Source organism: Tupaia chinensis, unplaced genomic scaffold, assembly GCF_000334495.1.
Source record: "Tupaia chinensis unplaced genomic scaffold, TupChi_1.0 Scaffold000094_1, whole genome shotgun sequence".
Lineage (NCBI taxonomy): Eukaryota > Metazoa > Chordata > Mammalia > Scandentia > Tupaiidae > Tupaia > Tupaia belangeri.
Genome location: NW_006159556.1, coordinates 3,829,570 through 3,842,653, shown reverse-complemented (window position 1 = coordinate 3,842,653; position 13,084 = coordinate 3,829,570). Strand labels below are relative to the sequence as shown.

The following is a 13,084-nucleotide window of genomic DNA, read 5'->3' as shown; positions in this document are numbered from 1 at the left end:
GTCCCGGACCCGGTGGCTTAGAACTCACGCCGGGTGCGTGTGCGTGCGTGCCCAAGATCACGAGAGGAAAATGGAGGAGAAGGGATTGCGGCGTGACCATTCCCCCCTGGGGGGTGATTTCTCGCTTTCTCTCTCTATGTCTCTCTCTGTCTGTCTGGCGAGTGCACACGCCCTATAGCAAAAACCTCTTCCCAAAAAAAAAATTATTATTTTATTGAACTATTGAACTTTATTAATTTATTTTAATTTGACCAGAGAGGGACAAAGTGAGAGAAACTGAGAGAGGGAAGGTGAGAAAGTAAGCCACCAGGTCCAGGACTCAAACCGCAGTAGGCCATGTGGGAGTCCAGCACTCTTAACTGCCACACCACCTGCCGTCCCTGTGAGTTCTATATCTGCAGATTCACAGGAACACAGATGGGAAATATTTAAAACAAACCAAACACCCATAAAAAATAGCAATACAAAAATTAAAAAAAAATAGAATGTAACAACTATATAGCATTTACCTTGTACTAGGTACTGTAAGTAATCTAGAGATGATTCACAATTACAAAAATTAAAGGGCAAAATCAACTGATGTAAGTAGCTTCACTAATCTTAAGCAACTGTCAAAAATGAGTTAAGGTCCACAAGAGCATGTGGGTAGGTTTTATGCCAATACTCCGCCATTTGAGGTGACTTGGATTGAGGGGACTTGGATTTGGGGATCTGTGGGAAAGGCCTGGAACCAATCCCCAACACAGGTAGTGAGGGACAATTGTAATAAATATATGCAACATTATTTGGAGTTAATAACTAACTCTGATATTAGTACTTGTTAATATATATATGATTATTATTTTGATTTGCTGGATATTATAACACAAATTTATAAATGGCTTTAAGAAAATATTATAGAGAAGTTTTACTGCCACTTGTAATTTCATAATGAAGGAGAAAAAGAGACATAGCCAGGGACACTCCAGGAAGAATTTCTGTAAGAGTCTGGTATGAGAAACCACAGAAACATTTTAAGTGATAAAACATGACTACAGGGGCCAGTAGGTGGCATGATAGTTGATGCACTGGACTCCCACATGGCCGACCACAGTTCAAGTCCCAGACCTGGCAGCTTGCTTTCTCACTTTCCCTTTCTCTCTCCCTAGTCAAATAATAATAATAAACTAAATTAAATGAAATAATTTTTGAAAATTAAGTAACCTGCTATGGGAACTTCAAATTTATTTATTCAAAATAATTATTTTATTTAACTTTATTTATTTATTTTAATTTGACCAGAGAGGGACAGAGAGAGATTGAGAGAAAGTGAGAAGGCAAGCCAGGTCCAGGACTCAAACCACAGTCGGCCATGTGAGAGTCTAGTGCCCTTAACTTCTACACCACCTGCTGGCTCCCTAAATTAAATAATTCTTAAAAAACAAACAAACATGGCTAGATTTTAAATGCCTTCTATCTTTATCATATAAGACATAAGAGAAAAAAACAGCAAAGGAAATTCTCAAGTGTACCATTTCCAAGAGAAGTTTAGTTAACAATCACTTATCTAAACACTTAGCAGTATTATAAGTTTACATTTATTTAGGAATTAAAAGAATGAATAGTACTCCCTTGGGTACAAATTGTATTCAAGCATTTTAAAAACAATCAGTTACAAAAGAAGATAGTGAAATTAGTCAAAAACAATGCCAAGTAATTTGTTCTTAAAGTGGCAGTGCAATACAGTAAAGGTGGCCTTCATGACTAAAGGGTTTGAGAACCAAACAAAAGCAGGTCAACATATTCCTTAAAGAAATAATATACAAATTTTCCCTTTTTTCTCCACTTACAACTGCAGTATTTTAGCTCTACTTTTTTCATCACTTTTTGGTAGGTGCTATTAACACCTGAGGCGAAGGTGACAGGCCTCCCAATTAAGCAGTTGTTTTCTTTATATACCGTGTCTCTTCGTTCCTATAATTATTATCAACTTTCAACTGCATGATTCCTTCAGCTGATTCTCATTCCGTATCTCAAAGAGTAGGTTTCTGTCCAATTTTGCGCCTATTTATCCCATGTGCTTTTTCATAATGTTGTTAGGTTCTTTAAAGCTTGGCTTCCGAATTCTCATAGTGTAACAGCCAACCACAGGTTTCCTTTACTTCTGCTAGGAGTTTAGTCACGTGTAGCTTAAAGACGGGGACACAGTCAGAGACATGTGTCATGAGGTGCTTTTGTCACCGTGTCAGACATCAGAGTGTACTACACAAATCTAGATGGTAGAGATTGAGCATGCCTAGGCTACACGGAAGAACCTATGACCACTGGGTGTGCAGCTCGTCACTGACTGAAACACCGAGACGTGGCACCTGAGTGTATGTGATGTTTTATGAGTGGCCAGGGTACTAACTTGGTATGTTAGGCAATTAAACAGCCACAGTAAAAAACCAGAAATGGAAATGTAATACCCTTACGTCCTGCCCCCCCATCTCTATACAAAGCACAAAGGCGAAAATAAACTAAAGAAGGAAAAAAAAACTTAAATAATCTTAGGAAATAATAATATCCCTGTGCCAAAAATAAATATCAGACACATACTAAACAAGCATTAAAAAACAAGAACTCTATTAGATAAAAGAAATGGAAGTTAAGTCAGGCTTTCAGACTTACCACATCCAGCTAGTTATAGCCAGTCTGGTAAGGGCTTGCAGTAAAGTCCTTTGGGGATTGACTGAAATATGGGGAGAGTTATAAAGAGAACACTGGCTCAGATCCAGCAATGACTTATGAACTTGCCCACAAGCTGACAGTAAAAGAAAACTAACAGAATTTGGAAACTTTTACATCTGCTTCAGAAAAGACTTTTATCTGCCAGCCAAAGCCCTTTTAATTCTTTTTTGTTTAATACCCAGTAGTTATTTGGCTTTCGTAATGTTGCTTCCTGGCCAACTGTATTGACAAGTCCAGGATCCCAGTTAGCGAGGGCCAGGCAAGCTTTCAGTCAACAAGCTTCAAGGCTGGCTGGATGGAGGGTGTTTTGCACTGCCCAGCTTCTTTGTGAACTGACTGACCAGCAATGAACTATGATAAATTCTAAGGCATAATTAAAGAAAAATTTAGGAAGGTCTGGAAGAGAGGGGCCAAACTGCACTATAAATATAAAAATCAGATATTTTAATGTTCTTAATAAATATTTATAAAAATATATACATATAATGAATTGGCCATTTTATAATGCTGGTTAAAATCATAAAGAGCTGTTATCTTAGTAGGTGAATCAATACCCAGCTTCAAATTCATATGTAGAAACATTTTCAATTAAAGTTCAATAAATACCCAGGAAAAGATTACATATAATGAGAAAAAGAGTAGTTTCTGTATTTCTGTTTTTACCAAATGTTTTATTGGTTAATGATGAATTTAAACTAATCAATAAACTATAGTCTATCAAGGGTTTCTGTAAAAAAGCATTCATTTTCTGATAATAAATAAATCCAGATTTTGTACAGTCAGAAAAACCAGGATGATGGCCAATAGCAAAACATAAAGATAATTCCTGGATTCAAAATCATACGAATAAATCAAGAAGAGAGTTGAAGACGTCTTTAGAACTAACCTCTCATCAGGAGAAGCCATGAAATCTACGCCACTACTTCTCACGGCCTCTCAGTTGAGCACTAGAATAGCATCAGATCTACAGTCTTCCCCAGTATTTCTCTTGGATCACTTTTTGCTTACTATGAAACAAATCCTACTTTCACGAGAGGGAAAAATAAAAATAGAGACTTATTAAGATGAAATTTGCACTTTTGGTGTCCTAGCAATTGAAACAGAAACTAAGGGCTTCTTATAGCACTCCTAGAAACTTCTGAAAATGCAATCAAGTAGCACTCAGATGAAATATTTTTTTCTTTCTGTAAATGTCCAAGAAATTTAAAAATCAACACCTAAAAAAAAAGCAAGGCATAAATTCATCAGCACCAAGTGGAAATAATATTCAAAAGAAGCACTCTTATGTGTCAAAAAAAACCGCATGTTGGTGAACAGGTTCTAATCTCTGCTCATCAGCACCAAGTGGAAATAATATTCAAAAGAAGCACTCTTATGTGTCAAAAAAAACCGCATGTTGGTGAACAGGTTCTAATCTCTGCTCTAGGAAAAATTCACTGCCTGAGGTTAATACATTTGGGCAAGAGAAAAAGTAAAACTTAACAAATGACTCTATTTTACATTTGATTTCTACAATTCACGATTTTCCCCTATGGTCTGACATGACTTTAGGCATTTTTCAGAGGAGGTGTAGTTTCAAGTTGGATTGTCTTCCTTCCCTACTCCATTATCTGTGAAGCAGGAAATATCAAATTTAACTTTATTATTAATAATTCTTCAGTGATCATTCTAGAAAGTCATATTTAGTTACAATTTAACAGTTAACATTTAAATAAACTTGAGTTGTAGTCACAACTTTTCAAAGGTGATCCTATCAAAGTCTTGGTTGTCTTGCTTGCTTATCAGATGTGACTAAATTGCTGGTGGCTGGAGTTCGAATCACATACAGTCAACCACATTATTGGATCCATGACCTACATCTCGAATCTGGCTAGTTAAACAGGCACACACAGCTACACCTGCTCCGGCTCGGCAGTGAGATACAGATCCAACAAGCTCCCATCTGAAAAGATAGAGTGTTATTATGAAACAAAGCAGGATTTCTTTTGCCCAGAAGACCAACGAGATAGACAAAAACTTCCTATCAATCCACTGGAAATGGCTTTAAAAGAAAGTAACCTTTTAGAGGTAGATAAGATATCCCACACTTTTGTGTTAACAACTACAACTAGCAGTATTTTAACACTCAGGGGTATTGGCAGATCCCATTAAAGCATGGAGAAAACATAGAAATTACCTGTTCAGCACTGGATCAAATGCTTCTACTGTATTTAGGTATGCATTGCCGTTATGACCACCGACTGCGAAGATTTTGCCCATCACGGTCGCGATCCCCACTCCACCCCTGGGAGTGGTAAGTGCAGCCACATAATCCCACTTGTTGCTTCGAGGATCGTAACGCTCAACTGAACTCAGAGGAGAATTATCATCAAAACCACCTACAGAAATATTTTCAGAAGGCATTATATTTCATAGAAATTAACGCCTAAATCTTAGTTCAATAGCTTCTATAACCCAACCTTTTAAAAGCATTTTAGGGGGGCAGCAGGTGGTGTGGTGGCTAAGGGTGCTGGATTCCCACATGGGTGACCACAGTTTGAGTCCCAGACCTGGCGGCTAGCTTTCTCACTTTCCCCCTCTCTCTCTTTTGCTTGCTCATTCACTGTGTCCCTCTCTGGTCAAATTAAAATAAACAAAGTTAAATAAAATAACTCTTTAAAAATAAGGCATTTTTAGAATGGTTAGAGAAAATGGAGAAAAAACTCTCTGGTCAAATTAAAATAAACAAAGTTAAATAAAATAACTCTTTAAATATAAGGCATTTTAGAATGGTTAGAGAAAATGGAGAAAAAAATGCATCCCAGTACCTATCAATCACCACCACCATTTTCCACAATTCAACTTAAAATAATTTATTGGTATTTTACTTTAATACTAGGATTAAAAATCTTAAATGAGAAAAGCTGGAGTCCCTGTATCTAAGCAGATTAGGAAGAAAGAAAAAAGAAAAACACAAATGTTCATATAATTTGTCCTTAGCCTTCTGCGGGCAAGCAGGCAGTATCGAAATCCCTTCTGTGTGTGTATGGTATTTCTGAGTGGTAGGAGAGCTTGGGCCCAGCAGCAGCACGGGATGGAGGCTATTGAATCCTACATGGCATACTGCCCGGTTGGAGTCCCGGACTCAGCTACATGAAAAACACACAGGACACATATGGGTGTGTGCCCTAAGATCCCAAGGGGAAAATGGAGAAAGGATTTTGGCATGGCCAACCCCCCCATGGTGTGCTTTCTTACTCCTCCCCCTCCTGTAAACATACATGCACCCTATGGCAAAATTACAAAAAACAAAACAAAACAAAACAAAAACACAAGAGAGCTTAAGAAGGGAATAAACTGGGGCTAGCAGATGATGCAGTGGTTAAGATGCTCAACTCTCACATGGCCGACCACAGTTCGAATCCCAGACCTGGCAGCTTGCTTTCTCACTTTCTCTCCTCTCCCTGGTGAGAGCATGTGTCCTATAACAAATTAAAAATAATAATAATTATAATAAAATTAAAGAATTTTTTAAAAGAATGGAATAAATCACACCAAGTCATATGACTCATCTAGATATAAGTTAAATTTCTCCAGTTGTTTCCCTTAACACTATAATTGCCATCGTAATGCCAGAGATGGTAGACTAAAATGGAATTTTTACCAGTTTTTGCTAAAACTCCAACTTCCTGCTACATATGCTAGATGATGACAGTCCTTTCTATAGATCATTCTAACAATGTACTTATTATATTCCCGAGAGTTAAACATAAGAGGCTGTTATTTTAATAGTGCTCTTTCCTTTGAAAACAAATGTGTCTCTTTTTAGACTCCTTCTAAGTCTAAATGAATAATAGCTCTCTTTGGTGACTCACTCAGCCTACATCGCAGAGAACAGAAAGTATTGATATTATCAGTCTCTTTATTTATTTTTTTTGGAAAGCTTTTTGCTACAGGCCGCATGCGCTCACCAGACAGACGGAGAGAGACAGAGAGACAGAAAGTGAGAAATCACGCCCCCAGGGGAGATGGCCACGCCACAATCCCTTCTCCTCCATTCTCCTCTCAGAATCGTGGGCACATACACACATGTGCCCAGAGTGAGTTTAAGCCACCGGATCTGGAACTTCAACTGTGGTTGTCTACATGGGAGTCCAGCGACATAGCCATTATGCCATCTGCTGTTCCCATAATCAGTCTCTTTAAAAACAAAGTTTGTTTAAAAAAAAGTCAACTCTCAATGGTTCAATTTAGCTAAATCAACTAAAATAAAATTCACCAATTTTACATGTATAATTTTATAAATTGTGACAAATGTATATGGTAGTGTCATCACCATGTGTCACCATATGACACCTCTTTTCCTCCATTCTCCTCTCAGGATCTTGGGCACGCACACATACGCGCCTGGTATGAGTTTAAGCTACTGGGTCCTGGACTTGAACTGTGGTCGACCATATGAGAGTCCAGCAATGTAACAATTATGCCATCTGCTGGTCCTGTACTTCTCTTTTTTTAAAAAAAATTATTTACTTATTTTGTTTATTATTTTTTGTTTAATTTGACGAGAGATAGAGAGAGAGAGAACGCAAGCTCCCAGGTCCAGGACTCGAATAGTAATCAGTCATGTGGGAGTCCAGCACCTCAACCACCTCACCACCTGCCAGGCCCCATGACATATTTTTCCAATGCATAAATCTATCATGACTTTCCCGATGCCTCAATAGTAAGATTAGCCATAGCTTTCTTTTTCTCTGGTTCTCTATCATTTCCCTAAATAATGCATAGATTCAAATAATAACAACAACAGAAAAAACAAAATGCAATCATGCTATTATAAATGCCCATATCTTCAGTTTTCTTATTCAAATCAGTTCTATTTTATTTACTTATTTATTTATTTTTTTTTTGAGAGAGAGATTTTTGCTATTAGGGTATGTGTGCTTGTCAGAGAGACAGAGAGATAGACAGACAGCAAGAAATCACCCCAAAGGAGGATGGCCATGCTGCAATTCCTTCTACTCCATTCTTTCAGGATTTTGGGCACACAGGTATACACGCCCAGTGTGAATTTCAAGCCACCAGATCTGGGACTTGAACTGCAGTCAGTCATGTGAGAGTCCAGCGCTTTAATCATTATGTCACCTATTGGCCCCAGTTCTACCTGTTTTAAATAGCAGTGACTAGAAGGTTTTCTTTTCTTTCTTTCTTTTTTTAATGTTCAACCTAAGTCATTCTATTTTTACTATGTTCTAACTAAGAGCAACTGTTGACATGTAGTCTGTATGCTTATGGTAAACACGGAGCTGTGAGAGGGAGCAACAGTGTACTGTAAGACCTCTGGATTCACAGAGACCCAAGTTCAAATACCAGCTTTGCCACCTGTTTAGGAATGTGACTATGAGGAAGTTATTTACAATCTCTGAGTCTCTGATGGCCTTTCACAGCTGTTATGACTGGGTAGCAGCTACGGGTAAATTGTGTTACTTCCTTCTTTAATACACACAAACACTAAAAGGTTCAGCATTACTTCTACTAATTGGAGATATCTAAATGCTAACAGTATTTCATTCTCTTGTCAAGAACTATGAATTATGCTGAAGTAATACAAACAACTTATGTCAATATGCATGCATAAGTAAGTGTGATATAAGCTGGTGACAACCCTCTGAACCCATTTCCTCCTCTGTAAAGGAGGGGATTACTAACCACAATGTAGCTACTCACTTATCAGGAACCTACAAAGTGCCAAACGCAGTCTGAGATGCATAACATATCAGTAATTCTTAGGAGGATAGTCAAAGAGAGCCATTATTATTCCCAGTTCATAGACATTCAAAGCCTTGCAATGGAGAAGGTGTTGAACAGGGGTAAAACAATACTGCTATCACTCAGGGGCTGACAGAAACACCAAATCTCAATACCTCCTTTGCAGTACAACACGATCTCCAGATTATTCACAGGCATACTTTTTTAAAGAATTATTTATTTTATTTTATTTATTTATTTAGTATTATTTTACTTTTAGAGAGATTTTTACTATAGGGCACATGCACTCTCCCGAGGGATAGAAGGCAAGAAATCACTCATTCTAGAAAGTCATATTTAGTTACAATTTAACAGTTAACATTTAAATAAACTTGAGTTGTAGTCACAACTTTTCAAAGGTGATCCTATCAAAGTCTTGGTTGTCTTGCTTGCTTATCAGATGTGACTAAATTGCTGGTGGCTGGAGTTCGAATCACATACAGTCAACCACATTATTGGATCCATGACCTACATCTCGAATCTGGCTAGTTAAACAGGCACACACAGCTACACCTGCTCCGGCTCGGCAGTGAGATACAGATCCAACAAGCTCCCATCTGAAAAGATAGAGTGTTATTATGAAACAAAGCAGGATTTCTTTTGCCCAGAAGACCAACGAGATAGACAAAAACTTCCTATCAATCCACTGGAAATGGCTTTAAAAGAAAGTAACCTTTTAGAGGTAGATAAGATATCCCACACTTTTGTGTTAACAACTACAACTAGCAGTATTTTAACACTCAGGGGTATTGGCAGATCCCATTAAAGCATGGAGAAAACATAGAAATTACCTGTTCAGCACTGGATCAAATGCTTCTACTGTATTTAGGTATGCATTGCCGTTATGACCACCGACTGCGAAGATTTTGCCCATCACGGTCGCGATCCCCACTCCACCCCTGGGAGTGGTAAGTGCAGCCACATAATCCCACTTGTTGCTTCGAGGATCGTAACGCTCAACTGAACTCAGAGGAGAATTATCATCAAAACCACCTACAGAAATATTTTCAGAAGGCATTATATTTCATAGAAATTAACGCCTAAATCTTAGTTCAATAGCTTCTATAACCCAACCTTTTAAAAGCATTTTAGGGGGGCAGCAGGTGGTGTGGTGGCTAAGGGTGCTGGATTCCCACATGGGTGACCACAGTTTGAGTCCCAGACCTGGCGGCTAGCTTTCTCACTTTCCCCCTCTCTCTCTTTTGCTTGCTCATTCACTGTGTCCCTCTCTGGTCAAATTAAAATAAACAAAGTTAAATAAAATAACTCTTTAAATATAAGGCATTTTAGAATGGTTAGAGAAAATGGAGAAAAAAATGCATCCCAGTACCTATCAATCACCACCACCATTTTCCACAATTCAACTTAAAATAATTTATGGGTATTTTACTTTAATACTAGGATTAAAAATCTTAAATGAGAAAAGCTGGAGTCCCTGTATCTAAGCAGATTAGGAAGAAAGAAAAAAGAAAAACACAAATGTTCATATAATTTGTCCTTAGCCTTCTGCGGGCAAGCAGGCAGTATCGAAATCCCTTCTGTGTGTGTATGGTATTTCTGAGTGGTAGGAGAGCTTGGGCCCAGCAGCAGCACGGGATGGAGGCTATTGAATCCTACATGGCATACTGCCCGGTTGGAGTCCCGGACTCAGCTACATGAAAAACACACAGGACACATATGAGTGTGTGCCCTAAGATCCCAAGGGGAAAATGGAGAAAGGATTTTGGCATGGCCAACCCCCCCATGGTGTGCTTTCTTACTCCTCCCCCTCTTGTAAACATACATGCACCCTATGGCAAAATTACAAAAAACAAAACAAAACAAAACAAAAACACAAGAGAGCTTAAGAAGGGAATAAACTGGGGCTAGCAGATGATGCAGTGGTTAAGATGCTCAACTCTCACATGGCCGACCACAGTTCGAATCCCAGACCTGGCAGCTTGCTTTCTCACTTTCTCTCCTCTCCCTGGTGAGAGCATGTGTCCTATAACAAATTAAAAATAATAATAATTATAATAAAATTAAAGAATTTTTTAAAAGAATGGAATAAATCACACCAAGTCATATGACTCATCTAGATATAAGTTAAATTTCTCCAGTTGTTTCCCTTAACACTATAATTGCCATCGTAATGCCAGAGATGGTAGACTAAAATGGAATTTTTACCAGTTTTTGCTAAAACTCCAACTTCCTGCTACATATGCTAGATGATGACAGTCCTTTCTATAGATCATTCTAACAATGTACTTATTATATTCCCGAGAGTTAAACATAAGAGGCTGTTATTTTAATAGTGCTCTTTCCTTTGAAAACAAATGTGTCTCTTTTTAGACTCCTTCTAAGTCTAAATGAATAATAGCTCTCTTTGGTGACTCACTCAGCCTACATCGCAGAGAACAGAAAGTATTGATATTATCAGTCTCTTTATTTATTTTTTTTGGAAAGCTTTTTGCTACAGGCCGCATGCGCTCACCAGACAGACGGAGAGAGACAGAGAGACAGAAAGTGAGAAATCACGCCCCCAGGGGGGATGGCCACGCCACAATCCCTTCTCCTCCATTCTCCTCTCAGAATCGTGGGCACATACACACATGTGCCCAGAGTGAGTTTAAGCCACCGGATCTGGAACTTCAACTGTGGTTGTCTACATGGGAGTCCAGCGACATAGCCATTATGCCATCTGCTGTTCCCATAATCAGTCTCTTTAAAAACAAAGTTTGTTTAAAAAAAAGTCAACTCTCAATGGTTCAATTTAGCTAAATCAACTAAAATAAAATTCACCAATTTTACATGTATAATTTTATAAATTGTGACAAATGTATATGGTAGTGTCATCACCATGTGTCACCATATGACACCTCTTTTCCTCCATTCTCCTCTCAGGATCTTGGGCACGCACACATACGCGCCTGGTATGAGTTTAAGCTACTGGGTCCTGGACTTGAACTGTGGTCGACCATATGAGAGTCCAGCAATGTAACAATTATGCCATCTGCTGGTCCTGTACTTCTCTTTTTTTAAAAAAAATTATTTACTTATTTTGTTTATTATTTTTTGTTTAATTTGACGAGAGATAGAGAGAGAGAGAACGCAAGCTCCCAGGTCCAGGACTCGAATAGTAATCAGTCATGTGGGAGTCCAGCACCTCAACCACCTCACCACCTGCCAGGCCCCATGACATATTTTTCCAATGCATAAATCTATCATGACTTTCCCGATGCCTCAATAGTAAGATTAGCCATAGCTTTCTTTTTCTCTGGTTCTCTATCATTTCCCTAAATAATGCATAGATTCAAATAATAACAACAACAGAAAAAACAAAATGCAATCATGCTATTATAAATGCCCATATCTTCAGTTTTCTTATTCAAATCAGTTCTATTTTATTTATTTATTTATTTATTTTTTTTTTGAGAGAGAGATTTTTGCTATTAGGGTATGTGTGCTTGTCAGAGAGACAGAGAGATAGACAGACAGCAAGAAATCACCCCAAAGGAGGATGGCCATGCTGCAATTCCTTCTACTCCATTCTTTCAGGATTTTGGGCACACAGGTATACACGCCCAGTGTGAATTTCAAGCCACCAGATCTGGGACTTGAACTGCAGTCAGTCATGTGAGAGTCCAGCGCTTTAATCATTATGTCACCTATTGGCCCCAGTTCTACCTGTTTTAAATAGCAGTGACTAGAAGGTTTTCTTTTCTTTCTTTCTTTTTTTAATGTTCAACCTAAGTCATTCTATTTTTACTATGTTCTAACTAAGAGCAACTGTTGACATGTAGTCTGTATGCTTATGGTAAACACGGAGCTGTGAGAGGGAGCAACAGTGTACTGTAAGACCTCTGGATTCACAGAGACCCAAGTTCAAATACCAGCTTTGCCACCTGTTTAGGAATGTGACTATGAGGAAGTTATTTACAATCTCTGAGTCTCTGATGGCCTTTCACAGCTGTTATGACTGGGTAGCAGCTACGGGTAAATTGTGTTACTTCCTTCTTTAATACACACAAACACTAAAAGGTTCAGCATTACTTCTACTAATTGGAGATATCTAAATGCTAACAGTATTTCATTCTCTTGTCAAGAACTATGAATTATGCTGAAGTAATACAAACAACTTATGTCAATATGCATGCATAAGTAAGTGTGATATAAGCTGGTGACAACCCTCTGAACCCATTTCCTCCTCTGTAAAGGAGGGGATTACTAACCACAATGTAGCTACTCACTTATCAGGAACCTACAAAGTGCCAAACGCAGTCTGAGATGCATAACATATCAGTAATTCTTAGGAGGATAGTCAAAGAGAGCCATTATTATTCCCAGTTCATAGACATTCAAAGCCTTGCAATGGAGAAGGTGTTGAACAGGGGTAAAACAATACTGCTATCACTCAGGGGCTGACAGAAACACCAAATCTCAATACCTCCTTTGCAGTACAACACGATCTCCAGATTATTCACAGGCATACTTTTTTAAAGAATTATTTATTTTATTTTATTTATTTATTTAGTATTATTTTACTTTTAGAGAGATTTTTACTATAGGGCACATGCACTCTCCCGAGGGATAGAAGGCAAGAAATCAC

The 13,084-nt window shown here is 38.2% G+C and overlaps 2 protein-coding genes across 3 annotated transcripts in view; both read right to left on the bottom strand.

Moving 5' to 3' along the window:
* Positions 1 to 4,046: 4,046 nt before the first annotated feature.
* LOC106734328 (kelch-like protein 8) lies at positions 4,047 to 5,215 on the bottom strand. Its single transcript, XM_014585818.2, has 2 exons — positions 4,886 to 5,215; positions 4,047 to 4,651 (listed from the first exon to the last, which is right to left on the bottom strand). The coding sequence occupies exons 1-2, from the start codon at positions 5,110 to 5,112 to the stop codon at positions 4,528 to 4,530; spliced, it is 351 nt and encodes a 116-aa protein (XP_014441304.1). The 5' UTR covers positions 5,113 to 5,215; the 3' UTR covers positions 4,047 to 4,527.
* A 3,569-nt stretch (positions 5,216 to 8,784) lies between these two features.
* The window catches only part of LOC102493322 (kelch-like protein 8), a 20,779-nt gene continuing 16,479 nt past the window's right edge, over positions 8,785 to 13,084 (bottom strand). The window contains exons 8-9 of one of the 2 annotated variants that reach the window (XM_006143267.3): positions 9,288 to 9,489; positions 8,785 to 9,053 (exon numbers count right to left, since the gene is read on the bottom strand). In XM_006143267.3, coding sequence (XP_006143329.1) covers positions 8,930 to 9,053; positions 9,288 to 9,489 — 326 coding nt within the window. In that variant the 3' untranslated portion in view covers positions 8,785 to 8,929. The remainder of the gene's footprint in view (positions 9,054 to 9,287; positions 9,490 to 13,084) is intronic. The other variant, XM_027769863.1, reaches the window with a different exon arrangement.